The sequence below is a fragment of the Trichinella spiralis genome (assembly GCF_000181795.1).
Source record: "Trichinella spiralis strain ISS 195 chromosome Unknown Scfld4, whole genome shotgun sequence".
Classification (NCBI taxonomy): Eukaryota; Metazoa; Nematoda; class Enoplea; order Trichinellida; family Trichinellidae; genus Trichinella; species Trichinella spiralis.
The window spans coordinates 9,176,184-9,192,782 of record NW_003526943.1 but is presented as its reverse complement, the minus strand read 5'-3'; the positions used below and the strand labels follow the sequence as shown (position 1 = coordinate 9,192,782).

General features: G+C 31.7%; 4 protein-coding genes across 4 annotated transcripts; 3 read left to right on the top strand and 1 right to left on the bottom strand.

Annotated features, from left to right (window-relative positions):
• The first annotated feature begins 1,016 nt into the window (after positions 1-1,016).
• On the top strand, positions 1,017-5,845 carry Tsp_02257 (K-Cl cotransporter family protein). Its single transcript, XM_003378015.1, has 16 exons — positions 1,017-1,439; positions 1,503-1,674; positions 1,734-1,873; positions 1,940-2,201; positions 2,280-2,391; positions 2,543-2,639; positions 2,696-2,803; positions 2,870-3,251; positions 3,319-3,530; positions 3,633-3,883; positions 3,959-4,223; positions 4,594-4,650; positions 4,827-5,130; positions 5,188-5,302; positions 5,406-5,577; positions 5,681-5,845. The coding sequence occupies exons 1-16, from the start codon at positions 1,017-1,019 to the stop codon at positions 5,843-5,845; spliced, it is 3,237 nt and encodes a 1,078-aa protein (XP_003378063.1).
• A 126-nt stretch (positions 5,846-5,971) lies between these two features.
• Tsp_02258 (60S ribosomal protein L9) lies at positions 5,972-7,368 on the bottom strand. Its single transcript, XM_003378014.1, has 8 exons — positions 7,323-7,368; positions 7,271-7,276; positions 6,931-7,136; positions 6,799-6,876; positions 6,611-6,743; positions 6,243-6,323; positions 6,106-6,111; positions 5,972-6,027 (listed from the first exon to the last, which is right to left on the bottom strand). Exons 1-8 carry the CDS (start codon positions 7,366-7,368, stop codon positions 5,972-5,974), a joined length of 612 nt encoding a protein of 203 aa, XP_003378062.1.
• Positions 7,369-8,041: 673 nt separating this feature from the next.
• Positions 8,042-10,548, top strand: Tsp_02259 (pescadillo protein). Its single transcript, XM_003378013.1, has 15 exons — positions 8,042-8,062; positions 8,119-8,198; positions 8,253-8,406; positions 8,478-8,587; positions 8,684-8,728; positions 8,753-8,855; positions 8,909-8,998; positions 9,055-9,171; positions 9,233-9,292; positions 9,348-9,431; positions 9,480-9,608; positions 9,668-9,798; positions 9,849-10,024; positions 10,091-10,410; positions 10,468-10,548. The coding sequence occupies exons 1-15, from the start codon at positions 8,042-8,044 to the stop codon at positions 10,546-10,548; spliced, it is 1,701 nt and encodes a 566-aa protein (XP_003378061.1).
• A 3,240-nt stretch (positions 10,549-13,788) lies between these two features.
• On the top strand, positions 13,789-14,343 carry Tsp_02260 (histone H3). The gene is made up of 3 exons (XM_003378012.1): positions 13,789-13,921; positions 13,950-14,152; positions 14,215-14,343. The coding sequence occupies exons 1-3, from the start codon at positions 13,789-13,791 to the stop codon at positions 14,341-14,343; spliced, it is 465 nt and encodes a 154-aa protein (XP_003378060.1).
• The last annotated feature ends 2,256 nt before the right edge of the window (positions 14,344-16,599 follow it).

Here is a 16,599-nt window from a genome sequence, read left to right as displayed (position 1 = left end):
GTGTATAATTCAACAGTTTACTATAAAAAAGGAACAATTTCAGTTTATCAAACTTATTTGTCATTTTCGATGCAGCAGTTCTGCTAGCAGTGATCTATGGGCGTGTCATCATTTGAAAGAACTTGTTCAAAGTTGTACATTCAAAATTAGAATGCAAATAAATGAAACAACAAATGGTTTACTGTAAAAAATAATTTTTATTCTACATGAATACAATAAAACTCTCAGATGTTTTTTTGTTTTTCAATTAAATAATTCCGTACTTTTCATTCATTCAATTATAAGTAATATTTATCTTTTTTGAATTCAGTAATGACACTTTATAAACAATTTATGTATTTCCCATTTGTATTGATTGGTTGATTGATTGCAAACAGTACTGATATCCCATGAGTAATTGTTATATGTTTAAATGAACCGCTTTATGTCTTTGTTTTTTCTATTTTTGAAATATGCATTAATATAAGTGTTTTGAAAATGAGTTATAATAAACTGCAGAAAATATAAAAATTTATTTCACAAAAAATTAAATTAAATAACGCAGATTTGTCAAGAACTACAAATAGTGTAGTTTCATTCACACGCTCAAGCTTAAATGAAAATTACATTTAAATAATGAATGAACGTTTAAAAAACTAATTTAATTACAATGGAGAAAAATCATATTGCTATTATTATTGCTATTATTGCTATTTGTGTTATTATCATTATTTTCAATAATTTTCTGGTAATTTTGCAAGAGCCATTAAATTAGCTTCTTAACAATAGTAATTAGCTATCCAAGCTTTACTCTAAAATTGGACAAGCGAAGAATCACGTGATCACTAATTTGTCGCTACAACATTTCAACTTAACAATAATTCGTGCCAATCGATTTCGTAAACTCCGCTCGAAATGTGCTTGTACATTATACATAGGCTTTCAGTTTTCATTTAAACTATTCAAAAAAACATTTTTCATAAATTTTACAACACAAAACTTTGGCATGTAATTTTATTTTCATATTTCAGAAAAATATGTCTGAGCAGAATTTGGATAACAAAGTTACTGAAGAAGCCAAGAAGGAGGATACAGCAGTGGTAGAACCTTCCGCAGTTTCTGAAACGTTGCAAACTGCAAAACGGGGCGACGATTTAGTGCAGAATTTAAGAGTTCGGTTTAAAGTTGAAAATGAAGAAAAGGAATCAGCCAGTTGTGCTCATTCAGCCAAATTGGATGAAAATAACGTATATATCAATTTGGAAAAAGAGCCACAATTTGATCATTACAGAAATGCGTTGTCCATCAAGCGGCTCGTCATTCCAAGACGACCAAGCTTAAAAGATCTTCATTACGTAGCGCAAACGGCGGAAATTCATGACCCACCTGATTCATCCAAATGCAAGCCCAATGCGGAATATAAGGAGCCTAGAAAATTGGGTTGGATTGAAGGAGTTTTGGTCAGTTAGTTTTACTGGTTGAGTATTTCGACTGATTTGAAAAAAAATTTACCCGATTTTTAGATGAGATGTGTTTTGAACATCATCGGCGTTATGCTTTATCTGCGAATTAGCTGGGTGGTTGCCCAAGCTGGACTTGGATTTGGAAGTTTAATTTTGTTGCTCAGTTCAGCGGTTGTTTTCCTCACGGCGCTATCCATGAGTGCCATATGCACCAATGGCAAAGTTCGTGCAGGTTTACATAGGCAAGCTAATGATTCAGCTTCTTTTTAAATTATTTTAATCTTTCGTTAGGTGGAACTTATTTCATCATTTCTCGATCGCTTGGTCCTGAATTTGGTGGAAGTATTGGAATTATTTTTGCTGTGGCAAATGCCGTTTCCGCAGCCGTGTATTTAGCTGGTTTTGCTGATACTGTTATAGACTTAATGAAGGTAAGTTTCTTTCTTGTTATTATGTTATTTTTTAATTTTAAACTAAATTTCAAAGAATTTATTCAGGGATACAATGCATCAATCATTGATGGAGCAATAAATGACATTCGCGTTATCGGTTGGATAACAGCTGTGCTGCTACTGGGCATTGTCTCGGCTGGTCTGAATTTTGAATCTAAAGCTCAAATTGCTTTAATGGTCATTTTGATAGTCTCCTTGATTAATTATTTGATTGGAACATTTTTAACTCCTACAGCATTGCAAAGAGCAAAAGGCATCACTGGATACAGTTTTGAAACAATGAAAGAAAACTTTTATCCTGACTGGCGTGGGGAGACATTTTTCACAGTTCTTGCTGTTTATTTTCCCGCCGCTACAGGATTTTTGGCCGGAGCAAATATTTCAGGTGATTTAGATGAGCCAGAAAAGGCAATTCCAAAAGGAACAATTCTTGGAGTATCCATTACATCAGTATTGTACATGGCAGTACTTTGGTTGACCGGCATTACTTGCATACGGTAATATTTCAGAAAGTGAATTTCTGTCATTACACACAATTGCATACGTATATGTATACTTATTTACACGTTAGGTTTTAAATGTATAAATCAATATTAAATTTAAATGTATAAAATATTAAAATTAAAGTATAATAAGTTTATGTTTAAGAGATGCATCTGGTTCTGTTTCTGATCTTGTGAATGGCACAATTACTGCCTGTGCAGCAAACAACACATGCCTTTACGGTTTGCATAATTATTTTCATGTAATTACAATTATTATTTTTAATAGATTGCTGATTGAAAACAAAATTTAATTTAGATTGTAGAAATTGAAGGGGCATGGGTACCTCTAATTACTGCTGGAGTTTTTGCATCCACGCTCAGTTCAGCGTTGGCGTCCACTGTGTCGGCGCCAAAGTGCCTTCAGGTATGCTTCATAATCATTTTCACAGTGATACTGTTAACACTTTCGTTTTGATTGTTTTTTTTCAAGGCAGTAGCTCGTGATAAAATATTTCCCTACATTGGGGTTTTTGGAAAAGGTAGCAAAAAGAACGATGAACCAATACGAGGTTACTTGTTAACCTTTGCTATCACTGTTGGCATTCTGGCAATTGGAGAAATTAACGAAATTGCGCCATTAATTTCCAATTTTTTCATGGCATCATATGCTCTAATTAACTATGCTTGTTTCGATGCTTCATTTGCCAAATCTCCCGGCTTCAGGCCGGCATTCAAATTCTATAACATGTGGCTTTCGTTGTTAGGAGCAATCATCTGTATAGTATTGATGTTTTTTATTAGCTGGTGGAACGCGCTAATTACGCTGATCTTTATAATGCTGCTTTACGTATACCTTGTTCGACGCAAACCTGGTAAAATGATGCACATAAAAAGAATTTCACTGATTATTTTCAACTGCTAAAACTTGAAGCATTTCAGATGTAAACTGGGGTGATAGCATGCAAGCAAACTTATATCGAAACACAGTGCACAACATGCTGAAATTGCAAAGCACCCAAGATCACGTGAAAACATACAGACCGATAATATTGCTTTTAACTGGAAATCCAAAAAAGCGATCAGCACTGGTCGATTTTGTGTACAACATCACAAAAAATCAAGGCGTACTACTTTGTGGACATGTGATTCAAGTAATTATTTTGTTTGTTTGCTTTTTTTTGCATTACATATTATAAAGTTGAAAAAATACTGTTTCTTGTTTATTCTGAAATTGTTCTGAAATTTTTTCATAGTCTGATTTGCATTTGAAAGCTTTGCAAGCACGTCAACAATTACCAGGATTAGTTATTCGTTGGTTGAAGCAACGTCGCATTCGAGCGTTTTATTACAGTTACATTTGTCCGAAATTGGATGACGGCGTTTTGGCATTGCTTCAACTCTGCGGTATGGGCAAATTGAATCCGAACATAATGATGATGGGATACAAGAAAAATTGGTACCAAATGGACACTGCGGCTATTCGTGAATATTTTCGACTAATTCAGTAATGCTTGAATATGACAAATAGAGAAAAAAACCAACTAAATTATCTTCCATCTAATATAATTATATTTTTCAGTTATGGATTTGATTTCCACAAAGCTGTAGGAATTGTACATTTGCATAGTGCATTGACGACGGAAGAAAAGCAGAACCCACTTGACGGTGGTGTCGAACAGTCTCAGATTTGTGTAACAAATCGCTTGCCGAGAGGAAACTCTATGACTACTATATCGATTGGGAGTGTTGATACATTGTCGATGACGAACGACAATTTTCCGGTCCATCATTCAAGAATAGAAAGAGAATCCATTAGACATGATAATGCTAAATTTAATTCACAGGTAACTGTGTCGTTTAAATTATCATCTTTTCTTGTCCTTAAAAGCTATTTTCCATTTCTGAAAATTCATTGCGACAATATTGATTCCATTTAGTACTTTCAACTATTACATTATCATTACTCTTCAATTTTCTTTTCTTAGGAAAAATTTAATTGAAAAATAATCATTTATTTAAAATTTATTTGATACGAATTTAATTTTTGAAGCTATTTCAGCATTATTCTACTTTATTGTAAAATTATTTAAAATTGCACAACATGAAATACTTTCCTTCAATCATTTGAATATTGAAATACGTTTACTATTTAAATTGCTTAAATAACCTCCTCGCTTCAAACTGAAAATTTACCAAAAGTTGACTTCTTTTTAGAATGGTAGTGAAAGTTCAAATGCAGATATCAAATCGATGAACCTGCAAGCCAATACCGTAAGTTTCCTACTTTATTATATATATTTTTTTCGAATTTACAGTATGCCCTTAAAAAAATAAGTTTCAAGAATTACGTAAGATATTACTGATATAAATTTTGAATGTTTTGAAATTTTTATTCAAATGAACAGAAGCAAAACACAGCAAAACATTGCAAGTTAAATTGTTTCAAGGATAACAATTGCACATCGTCGGAGAAATTAAAATTGGAATTGTGCAAGGAGGAGAAGATTGGCGAATCGCCAAATTTGTCCAGCTATTTTCACGAAAAACAAGATGCAGAAGCATTGGACGATTTGGTGTTCGACGATGGAGACGAGGAAAATGATCGACCGTTGAGCTCAAGATTTGAAAAAATTAAAAATTTCTTGTTGAAATCACGACACAAATCTTCTTGCTCTCAAGAACCGATCGACAATTTTCGAAAACGAATTAAAAAAGCTGTCATCGACGTCTGGTGGCTTTATGATGACGGAGGTTAATTCATTTGCAGTAGGGAAAAGCAAAAATATATGTATATTTTTTCATTTTTAGGTCTGACCGTTCTAATACCGCATCTTCTGACTCAAGCAGGCTATTTGGAATGCGCCAAAGTGCGTGTATTTACAATAAGTCAAAACTTTGAAGAATGCGAAGAAGAACAAAAAAAGTAAACCGAACATTAATTCTTCTACAAAGCATATAAAAGCGGAAATAATTTCTTTTTTACCTAGAATGGCACTTTTGTTGAGCAAATTGAGAATCGATTTCAGCGATGTGACAATTTTCCCAGAAAGTCAAATTCAAACAAGTGAAGCTACGTTAGCTCTATTCAATGAGCTGATCGGTAAATTTAAAGTTCAAAGCCGAGAAATATACAAACCGGATGATCCCGAAATGGTAGTGATGGTCGATGAAAAGGAACTGGAGGCGTTAAGAGGAAAGGTGACAGACAGCAAATGAAGAACAAATTAATTAAAAAATGATGTGAAAATTCTCTTCCATTTAGACAAGTCAAATTTTAAAAGCACGTGATCTACTTTTGCAGTATTCGAGAAATTCAAATTTGGTTATTGTCACTGTGCCGGTTCCAAGAAAGAATTTCGTATCTGCAAGCGTCTATTTGTCGTGGTTGGAACTTTTATGCAGAGATTTGCCTCCAACTCTGCTGCTCAGAGGAAATCAAGATTCTGTTTTAACATTTTATTCGTAAAAGTTTCCCTCTGTATGATTGACGAGCACTGTAGTGAACAAAAAATTAAAAAGTTCTTTTTATCAACTTTCATCACTTCTGCTTATTGTTGTTTATCAAATATTTCGAATAAAATATTCGCAAATATCAAACTCTGCTTTGCCATGTTAATTTCATCTCACCGTTTTGAGCAGTATTAAAAACTGGAAATACAAAACACTACAACTAATACATATAATTAATTGCACAGTATTTGTGCACTCAATATTATGATTATTTACCTTTTACTGAACTTTTTTTAAATTACTTTTTAAGATGCCTTTTTTAATTCAAATAAAAATAAAAATGCATTTAAAAAATTTTTTTTCTTTACTTTTTAATCACTCAACAAGAATTCATGCTTCAGTCGCAATGTGACCTTTTTCTGATACATAAATGCCATCTAAAAATTTGCGAATATCTTTATTCTTCACGCTAGTCGACTGCTGAATTCTTGCCGCTAAAAAATAATTTAAATTCGAGTTCATTAAAGACTTTCAACCCAAAAAATGCAATTTTCTGAATCCTGTCTAAAAACATTTAAATTGTAAAAAGTATTCAAATTTCAGTAAAACTACCATAATTAATTTAAAAATAAAATAAAAATTATTGATATTATAACTTTAACATTATTAAACAACTATACAATATATTACTTAAAAATACATAAAAATGAATGAAATCAACTCATGGATTGAAGAAATGACAAAAATTGAAGTCACGGTTCACCACAAAATGTCACTTTACCTGCTCGAGAAACCTTTTCCAAATCATTTCCTTCAATAATAAGTTCATCTTTTTGATTTGCAGATAATGCTGCTGTTACACCTTCTGGCATTTCAACGCGGCGTATAAATTTTTCTCCCAAGAAATTTCGAATCTAGAAGAACAAACGCTTTGATACAAATTATTTCATATAGTCATAAATTTCGAACTTCAACAACAGATTTGTCTTGTATATTCAAATTGATTGGAAAATGAGCATATACTGATCTCATCTTATAACGATAACCCTAAAAATCGCAATTGTTAAAAGAAATTTTAAAAAATTCAAAAATTCAACGTACAAAGCGCACTCCTTTGATCATATTTTCAATGTGACTTGAAACGGTTCTAATCACCGCTAATTCTTTACGAATGCCGAACCATTTCCGGACGATGATTTTTTTCTTTCCCATCTTTTGGATGTCCAAGTGCGCATGCTTAAAATTACGCACTAGTTCTCCACGTGGTCCCTTTATTTTTACGATTCCAGATTTAATAAATGCTTGTACTAAAAGAAATATATTGCAGTGGAAAAACAGCTTCTACGATAAACTAAATAAATAAAATGGATGACAAATTAAATTGAAGCCAGAAATAATAAACAGTAACTGAAAATTAATTTAAAATAAGCATTATATTTACGTTCAACTAAATAAAAACACTACAATTATATAAATTTTTTAAAGCAAATTACCGTCAGATGGAACTTTTATTATTTGATGAGATTCAATGGCTTTCATCGTATACCGGTCGTTAAAAATTTACTAAAATAAAATGGACTAGACTTCATCATATATTCATTAAAAAATCTAAATAATTAACAGCGTCAAAAATTAATAAATAAACTAATAAATGCAGAACAAATCATCACTTCAGTTTGCCACGTTAATAACGACAACTCTACAAGATACAGAAAGATATAAATAACAATAAGGTACTATATTTGTTTCTTCAAATAAAAATTAAAATAAATCAAATTATGGCATTATGAAACTTAAAATAAGTGTATAAATCATAAATTTATAAATTAAATTAATTTATTATAACTATATATTTTATAAAGATGAAGTTTTAAATTTTACAGTTTATCACAAAATATAAGCAGCATAAAATTACAAAAAATTATAATGCTATAAATTAAATTTATGAATTGTAATTTAAAGTATTTAAAGTTTTTAATAATTTCTGTGCATAATTTTATGATAATTGGTTTTATACAGTAAACGAAAAGCATTAATTAATTATATGCATTAATAATGGATGCCTGAATTTGTAAAAATTAGTTTATAATAAATTATGTGACAAAAAATGCTTTCATAAATTATAAGAAAAGGCATGCATCAGCAGATAGTGCAAATAATACTTTTTACATGAAAAGTACTGTACTTTGCGTGGAATCAGCAAATTTAGAAAATGGGTAAAATATTGAAAAAGGTAAGTTTTTGATTTACTTTCCGGTTTTTATAAGTAAATCAAACTGGTATTTTTAGTATGAACGTGGTGAAGCTACTAGCTACATTTCTAGACAAAGGGCTCTTAGGAAGTTAGGTTTAACGCTGAAAGATTTTAGGTTTGCTTTTGGTTTACAGTTCTTTACAGTTTTTTACTTATTAACTATATTTAGGCGATTGTGCATTTTAAAGGGAATTTATCCACATGAACCAAAACATAAAAAGCGCGTAAACAAAGGAGGCAACGTGACCAAAACTTGGTATCTTGTTAAAGATATATGTTTTCTTGCTCATGAGCCAATTATTCAGAAATTTCGAGAATATAAAGTAAGTTTTGATTATAATTTTTATTATTTTGCATGGAGAATTTTTTAAATAAACAGTTTCCTTGTTGTTAGGTATTTCTCAGACGACTGAGACGAGCAAAACTTAATGGACAGTTTAAAGATGCGAAAAGGATTTTTCACAGTCGTCCCGTTTTTAAATATGATCATATTGTAAAAGAAAGGTAATTATTATAATATTCATTCTTAATTATCTCACAAGCCTCTTTTAAAATGTAAATTTTTGTATTTTATTTTTCATGTTTTGAATGTATTTATAGATATCCAACATTTATGGATGCACTACGTGACCTGGACGATGCATTGTGTATGTGTTTTCTATTTTCAAGATTACACCGAAGTAAAACAGTTCCTAGCACAATGCCGCATACATGTCGTCGTCTCACCGTTGAATTCATGCACTATGTAATCCATAGCAAAGGTCTTCGAAAGGTAAAATTTTTATTTTCTAAATATGTATTATGTATAAAATTTAACTTTTTAAGGTATTTGTTTCTATCAAAGGAATATACTTTCAAGCCGATATAATGGGTAACAGTGTAACTTGGATTGTTCCTCACGATCGCTGTATTGAAGTAATTGCAATTTTAAAGTAAGATTTAAAAAATGCGAAATCTTTTGTTGTACTTAGGATACATACGAAGTGGACATGTCAGTAATGACCTCGTTCATTGACTTTTACATGACTATGATGGGCTTTGTCAATTTTCGTCTATATCGAAGCATTGGTTTGCATTATCCTCCAACAGTAAGCTTTGAAAAATTAAAATAGGCAACAGATACATTTGTTTGTTTGATTAATTTTTTAGATTGGCAAAAAAGTTGGAAGTATGCAAACTGTTCTTTCTAAAAATGAGGGAATACGAGAGGTACGCTGTTTCATGTGTTTTAATTAGTTTATCAACGTGAACTTATGTATTTTAGAAAATATACTCTTTGAATGAAAATTTGGTGAAAGAGGCGAATGACACTTCAGAAGAGCATTCTGTTGACGAGTTTCCAGTTGAAGTGAGATAATTTGAAACTTTTTTTTTCTTCTTAAGCAGTTTATTTAAGGGCGATGAGTCAGATTCAGTGCAGAAAGAATTAATTGAACAGATGAGAAGCATCGAGGTGCTTCAGAATCTTTTTGCTGGATTCAAAATTTTCCTTAGTCGAGAAGTTCCACGCGAAGCACTGACTTTTGTCATTCGGTGATTGCAGCATCATAATTAGTATTTGATGATGTGTTTGCATTTTTGAAGTTTAGCTGTTGTGGTGGCGAAGTTTCTTGGGATCCGATTTTTGAGTACGGCAGTAAATTTTCAGAAAATGATGAAACTATTACTCATCAAGTGGTTGACCGACCAGCAATTGCGAATATGATTGATAATAGGTAAAGTAATGCTAAAACAATGTTTTATAATTATTATGAACTTTATTCAGGATTTATATTCAACCTCAATGGATTTTTGATTGCGTAAATGCTCGACTGCTCCTTCCAGTTGAAGATTATTATGTTGGAGTGAAGCTTCCGCCGCATTTATCACCATTTACGGAAGAAAAGGAAGGAGATTATGTTCCAATTGAGAAGATAAAACTGCTTGAATATCAGGGAAAAGGTGAGCATGTTTTGCTTTTATTGTTACTCATTTAAATTTTTTGAATAAAATTGATTCTAACATTAGATGTGAGCAGTTTATTGGAAAAAAGTGGAAATGAGAAAGTGAATGCATCTTTACAAGCACGTGAATCTAATAATCAGCAGCCTTCTAAAAGAAAGGAGAAGAAGGAGAGCATGAAAATGAGGAAAGCTCGGAAAGCCGAAATTGCAGAAAATCCATTGAAGGCTTTAGAAGTTAAGCCAGGCGTTGTGCATAAGGATAATGGGCAGAAAAAGTTGGCCGAAGAAAAAGAAGAATTGCGATTGCGAGAGATGATGATTGCGAAAAAATATCGTCGTGCATACCAGAAAATAAGATTCGGGCAAAAAAGACAAGCTAAAGAGGTGTGCACGATTTGGAAATATTTAAATTTGTTTATATTTTACACAGTACTATTGCAGGTTCGCAAATTGGTTAAGAAAAGAAAAACCATCGAAGAAGCTGCTGCTAATGGCAATAGTGAAGTTGTTCGAGATGATTGAGCTTGAATTTAATAAATATCTGTTCTGATCTGCTATAATAGCTGTTTCTTATTTTTACATCCTATTCAATCTAGTGAAGTAAGCAGCGAATGAGTTTATGAAATTTTATGAAACTTATATTTGAATGATGAAAATATCTTTTGACGTTGACAAAAAACGTTATTATTATGCAGTATTCAAATGTTGAGTAATTTAAAAATTACTGTTATAAAGAGGAAAATGTAACGTATATGATAGAATTGAAAGCACACAAATTGGAAAACATGATGTTGCTTTGGAGTGACTTTAAAAACAAACGCAGTTCTTCATAGCCGTTGTTCTTTGATAAGAAATATATGCAATGTTTGAGAAAGGTGATAATTGTCAGCATAGACAAATATCAATAACGACCAGCATTAAGACTTGGTTTAAATTAGTTCATGTGGTACATATGTTCTCGCTAAATAGCATTTTGTTTAATTGATAAGCTTTATGTTAAAAAATTGTGTGGTATTTCACTGTCGTTTTATTTTTTTTTAATTTCTTGAGATGTTGTTTTTTTGCATTCTTGAGATCTTTTATTATGACAATGCTGTTTGTTTGTTTGTTTGAAATTAGACGGTGTTTTCACCTGGACAAGCAAGCACGGACGGCTCGTTACACAGGAAAGAGAACAGTCACATTAAAAATAGAAAAATATTTAAATGCTAACATTCCGCAATTGGTACTACTAGTTTCAGCTGAACAGCTTGAGTTGTGGACAATTTATCATTAATATTTCCAATGAAATCACTTTTATCATCTCATCTGATGTGGCAAGAAACGCAAAGCAATTTCTGACCAAGGCGTACGCACTATGTGTATAAAACTTTTAAAATTGCAAGCAAGCACGTATTTTAGCTGACGAGCAAAACAACTGTTAGTGAACATTCTAGTGAACAGTATTTGTTTGTTTGTTGGCTTTCTGATGACTAATCACCTTTCTTCGTTTTATGCTTGAAAACACACACATTTTGACTCGTTAAAGCAGAGCAAATGTGAAGAAGTTCAATCACGAAACTTAAATAATTTAATATGCAATTTTTTACAACAGCCTGCCTCAGGATCTTGTTTACAAAAATAAAAAAGGATGATTATGTATGTCAATGCAAGGTAAGTCATTGGCAGAGCACCTATAGTTCAAAATTTTATAAACAACCATCGTCCAATTACAGAACAAGGCTGAATAGCTAATGAAATTGTATTATTCATACCCCAATTAGTGTTCAACGTAGAACAGCCAATGAAAAAAGGAGGCCAAAATCAAGCGGACACTTTCAGAATGACCTGCTCGATGTTTAGTGATTACAAACGGGTGAAGCGGTTAAATTGGCAAAGCGTCGTTAGCATCTAACGTTGTTGACACTTGAGAATTACTTCATTAACAAGCTGTTATTAACAATTAACTTTCAGCTGTTCTTCACGAAAGTTGATTGTTAAAGATTTTTACAAAGGCAGCTTAATGAAAAATTTGCTGCTCACTGCTTTATAAAATTACAAAAAGCATTGATAAATTCATCTAGAAATATGCATAAAGCTTTTATCATATTTGTAACAAAACATTCCCTTGTATATTTTCAATTTTTTCTGGCTTCCATTCTGATCAACTCTTGAAAAAATAGTTCTGCATTAACTAAGCGTATATATAAAGTTTAACGCTTTTAACTATTTACAAAAAGTGTTTAGCAGTGATTATTCAATTTTACTAAGAAAATCGAGTCGCCCAAAAATTAAAATAGTTCATTTTTGTAACGTAGAGTGAAGAATGGCAATCTGTGGTCCACCTCGGTCACGACGGTATCAGCGCTTTCTTATTGGCTTATCGCTTAAACTATATTAAATCGATTGCGCGTTTAAAACTGAAGTAACTTTAAACTTGTTTAAATTATTTATTTGATATAAAATGCTCAAGCTTTCCGAATTTTTAGTTATTCCGAATATAATTAATTTTTTGTTTGAAGATTTTTCAAACTTATATATAAAGTAGAACGTGTAAAATGACTTTGATTCTACTTTAAAAAAATAAAAATGTCAATTTATTTGTTTTAAATTTTATTTATAAATTTTAATTAATTAAACACTTTTCAAATAATTATAAACTTTTGACCTTCATATACTGTATTGAATCAGGTGTTTATTCTACGGTAGTTCAGTTAAGTATACTGTAATTTACATATTATCTTACTGTACAATAATGATCATGTTCTTACAGTAATGTCTAATAATTTCTTTGTTATTACAAATAACATGATATTTTAACAAATAAAATAAACTGTGATTGTAAAAATAAACTTAAAATAATGTTTTATGTTTATTTTTGTATATTTTTTATGTAAATAAAAATTGATTATTAATGGCAAAAAGCATATATAAATTCTTATGAATTGAATGCACAATTGGACAGATTTAATTTTCAAAAGTAATTTTTATTGAAAAATTTTGCAAATTTGACATTTCATTTTATAATATTAATTTTTGTTGAATTTTAATCAAAACTGTAATATTTTATAATATTTTAAAGTTTTTAATTCATTTCTAAAATGTGAATTTTCTTTAATAAACAACTTGAGCATCACATTGATGGGTTGTTGAAAGTGTGTCGTTGACCATTGTCACAGTGATTGCAGCTGATGAGCGTCGGTTTTGGCTATGGCTCTGGTGATATTTGTGCTTTATTTCATTTTGCGTTTGTGCGACGAGTTTTAATTTTTTTTTTGTCATGGCTATAATTTTGTGTTATTTTTCAAATTAATCCGCTTAATTTCTTTTTTTTCACGTCAGTATCGTGGTTGTTGTCATTATCATTGGTTTCGGTGCGTGGTTCAAAGTTGCGTCGGTCGTCGATTTTGGTTTCATTTCACGAATGCATTTCAGTTTAAACATTTTTTTATAAATTATTTTTCTGTTATTTATTATTTAATTCCTAATTTTTTCATATTTTTCATTATTTTTTCACACAATCGCAGTCATCATAGACGAATGATTCGTCGACTGCGGAAGGTTTTTTTTCGCGTAGATGAATAATTTGTATTTTTTGAATTTTTTTTGGTTAAAATTTCTTTATTCTTTATATAAATTCTCGCCCGTAGAGATGTTCGAGTTTTGTTTTTCTTTTTACGAGCGCGCGACTTCTTTGACGGGAAAATTGTCAATTTCGTTGTAGAGAGTATTGAAATTTTTTATTATTTGAAAAAAAAATATTTTCTTTTTCAGTGAAACGAAATGGCTCGTACGAAGCAAACTGCACGCAAATCGACCGGAGGAAAAGCGCCTCGTAAACAGTTGGCAACTAAAGCGGCGCGTAAATCTGCGCCCTCTACCGGAGGCGTGAAGAAACCGCATCGCTATCGTCCGGGTAGGTCAACAGAAATCAATAATCGCAGCAGCTTGTGGCGCGTTGTGGCATCGGTTTGCATTGTTTATTGCATTGCTTGTAGGAACTGTCGCGCTGCGTGAAATTCGTCGTTATCAGAAGTCCACTGAACTTCTGATCCGCAAACTTCCGTTCCAACGTTTGGTTCGTGAAATTGCGCAAGATTTCAAAACCGACTTGCGTTTCCAATCGGCAGCTATTGGCGCATTGCAGGTGAAACAACTTGCTTTGTGTTATTGTATTTCGTATTTTTTTTGTTCAATGTCTATTTTCAGGAAGCAGCTGAGGCTTACTTGGTTGGCTTGTTTGAAGATACCAACTTGTGCGCTATTCACGCTAAGCGCGTCACCATCATGCCGAAGGACATCCAATTGGCTAGACGTATTCGTGGCGAACGTGCTTGAAGATCCTATTATTTATAATAATCATATTTATAATCATGTGTGTTATCTTCATAATTTATAATAATAATAGTATTAGTAATAAATAACTGTACGCATAAATGCGTACAATTTTTCAAAAGTTAATATTTAAGCATTTAACATTTAACTTTGTGGTGGCGGTTTAAATATATTGAATAAATTGGCTTTGTGTTGTTCTTTGAATCAATGACATGACGCTGCATAACTTTGATATCAGCAGAGCTAATAACGAAATTAAACGTGTTTTTTGACAAAAGCTGCGGCCTTTTAGTGTTTGTGAATTTAAACAATTTTTCTGGTTTAATATATTTAAGTTTTTTAACAACGATTTTGTATTTTGATTTCACAGAAAAGTTTTGTGCGAATTGTTATAGTATTATTTATTTTAGTCAATGCCAGAATTGAAAATCGTAATTCTTTTAAAAACAGAAACAAGAAAAAATGAGTTGTTTATCATTTTATATAAATGAAATTTTCTAATGTATGGTAAATGCAGTAGGAAAGCGAAATATTGCAATTTTCGTTTGAAATATGTTTATATTTTAAAATGCAATGAAAACATCAAATGAGTTTGTCGTATCAAATTTATTTTCAAACTTACCCCATAATTCCTATGTCAAATTCAGTTTTTTTTTTCACATTTTTTGATTATATCATCGCATGTTTAATTTTGCATGTGCATATGGATTTGTAGTTTTTATTTGTGATCTTTTACATTTTTGATTCTTTTTTGAATACTGTCAATGTTTTATGCTGTTGAAGTGTAGTAAAAATTTTTTCAGATAAATTATTCACTGGCAGCTTGTTCATCAGTAACACTTTACTAGATTCGACGCTTTGAACACTGAAAAAGAGGCTCAATCAATAATATGTCGACCATTTGATCTTGATTCTGATCCGTCCATGAAATACGCTTTGTCAAAATGGATGTTTCTACATTTAAATTTATACGACGATGTAAAGCATTGACAAGAAAAAAGCAAATTAACAATTATCTCAAGTTGATAAAAACCGCGTCTATTTATTTCACGTTCTCAAGCATTGTTCAGTAGTGTAACGTGATATTTATGATGTTTTTCATGCAAATTTTGCTATTACATCTGGCAACTTGTCCGAAGGTTAATAGTGAAATTATTTGATGTAAATGATTCATCTTTGGTTATTATGTTACTTGAAACATAATTTTGTAATTAGCAATAGCATTTTCAAATGCTTGTCAATTTGAACTGTTAACGTAAGGAAAGTTCTACAAAAGTTGAAAGGAGAAAAAATAATCGTTGGCTCTTCTTTGTTCAATTAAACTTCCAAAGGGCTTCCATTCACAAAAGGTCAAGGACACGAAGCATTTCCTTTAATGAGTCGATCTTGAGTTTCAAATATCACTGATGTGTTTGTCCTTCAAAAATAACATATCTACAGTATGCTTCGGATTATTTTCAGTAAAACATTGAATTCGCTATCGAACTTTTTAAGTGTTTTTTATTAATCCACCATGTTTACTTCAAAGAAGAAAGTATTACTTGTGTAGCGGAACCGTCATACTGTACTTAATTGATGATTGATACCTACTCATTATTAACCCACAAACAGTATGGTTGTTGATATAAAAAAATAATTAGTTAGTTAGCTAGCGTGGTGTGTGTGTTTCGTGTTCGATCGAGTAAACGTTGTACGCAACACTTGTCTTATTTATTGGTTATATATTTCGAAACTTTAAGTGAAATAAAATAAAATTTTTAATGTTTGGTAACAAATAGTGTGTGTTAGGGATTTTTTGTTTTGAACTTGAAGATCTCTTTTGTAGTAGACTGTATAGATTAATTATAGGAAATCAACGACAGCGGGTGTGACTAAGTTTTGATTTATTCAGAATAAACAGTGAGTAACAACAATGATATAGCGAGAGAAAATGGTTCAGACGGTCTTCGAGACGGCGTGTTCCGTGTAATCTTGGAAATCGTGTAATCTTCTCTCCTCCCTCCTCACTCGTATTTATATCTTTTTCTTGACCTCACTCCGCTTCTGTGGCCTAAATCTTCGAAAAGCAATTCAGCAACCGGGATGGTTGTGCAGTGGTTTGTACTGTGCGGCTTCGCCTCGTCTGAACAGCCACGCTGTCAGCCACATTTCACTTTGACGCTTTTTCAGCAGCTGATCACCGGAGTTGTGGCAGATACATGACAAGTCGCTGATCTTTTGACCGCTTAATTGCTATTCCATTGCTTTCCATTGAGAAAA

What these genes read in the sequence shown, in the direction of transcription:
- Tsp_02257 (XM_003378015.1), top strand. Translation starts at nt 1,017, where the DNA reads ATGTCTGAGCAGAATTTGGATAACAAAGTTACTGAAGAAGCCAAGAAG. An exon ending in ATGCTAAATTTAATTCACAG is followed by an intron (nt 4,224 to 4,593) that starts GTAACTGTGTCG and finishes ACTTCTTTTTAG; the next exon opens with AATGGTAGTGAAAGTTCAAA. An exon ending in TGAACCTGCAAGCCAATACC is followed by an intron (nt 4,651 to 4,826) that starts GTAAGTTTCCTA and finishes AATTGTTTCAAG; the next exon opens with GATAACAATTGCACATCGTC.
- Tsp_02258 (XM_003378014.1), bottom strand. Translation starts at nt 7,368, where the DNA reads ATGAAAGCCATTGAATCTCATCAAATAATAAAAGTTCCATCTGACG. An exon ending in TGATCAAAGGAGTGCGCTTT is followed by an intron (nt 6,877 to 6,930) that starts GTACGTTGAATT and finishes TGCGATTTTTAG; the next exon opens with GGTTATCGTTATAAGATGAG. An exon ending in GGAAAAGGTTTCTCGAGCAG is followed by an intron (nt 6,324 to 6,610) that starts GTAAAGTGACAT and finishes ATTATTTTTTAG; the next exon opens with CGGCAAGAATTCAGCAGTCG.
- Tsp_02259 (XM_003378013.1), top strand. Translation starts at nt 8,042, where the DNA reads ATGGGTAAAATATTGAAAAAG. An exon ending in TGGGTAAAATATTGAAAAAG is followed by an intron (nt 8,063 to 8,118) that starts GTAAGTTTTTGA and finishes TGGTATTTTTAG; the next exon opens with TATGAACGTGGTGAAGCTAC. An exon ending in ATAGCAAAGGTCTTCGAAAG is followed by an intron (nt 8,856 to 8,908) that starts GTAAAATTTTTA and finishes TAACTTTTTAAG; the next exon opens with GTATTTGTTTCTATCAAAGG.
- Tsp_02260 (XM_003378012.1), top strand. Translation starts at nt 13,789, where the DNA reads ATGGCTCGTACGAAGCAAACTGCACGCAAATCGACCGGAGGAAAAGCG. An exon ending in ACCGCATCGCTATCGTCCGG is followed by an intron (nt 13,922 to 13,949) that starts GTAGGTCAACAG and finishes CAATAATCGCAG; the next exon opens with CAGCTTGTGGCGCGTTGTGG. An exon ending in CAGCTATTGGCGCATTGCAG is followed by an intron (nt 14,153 to 14,214) that starts GTGAAACAACTT and finishes GTCTATTTTCAG; the next exon opens with GAAGCAGCTGAGGCTTACTT.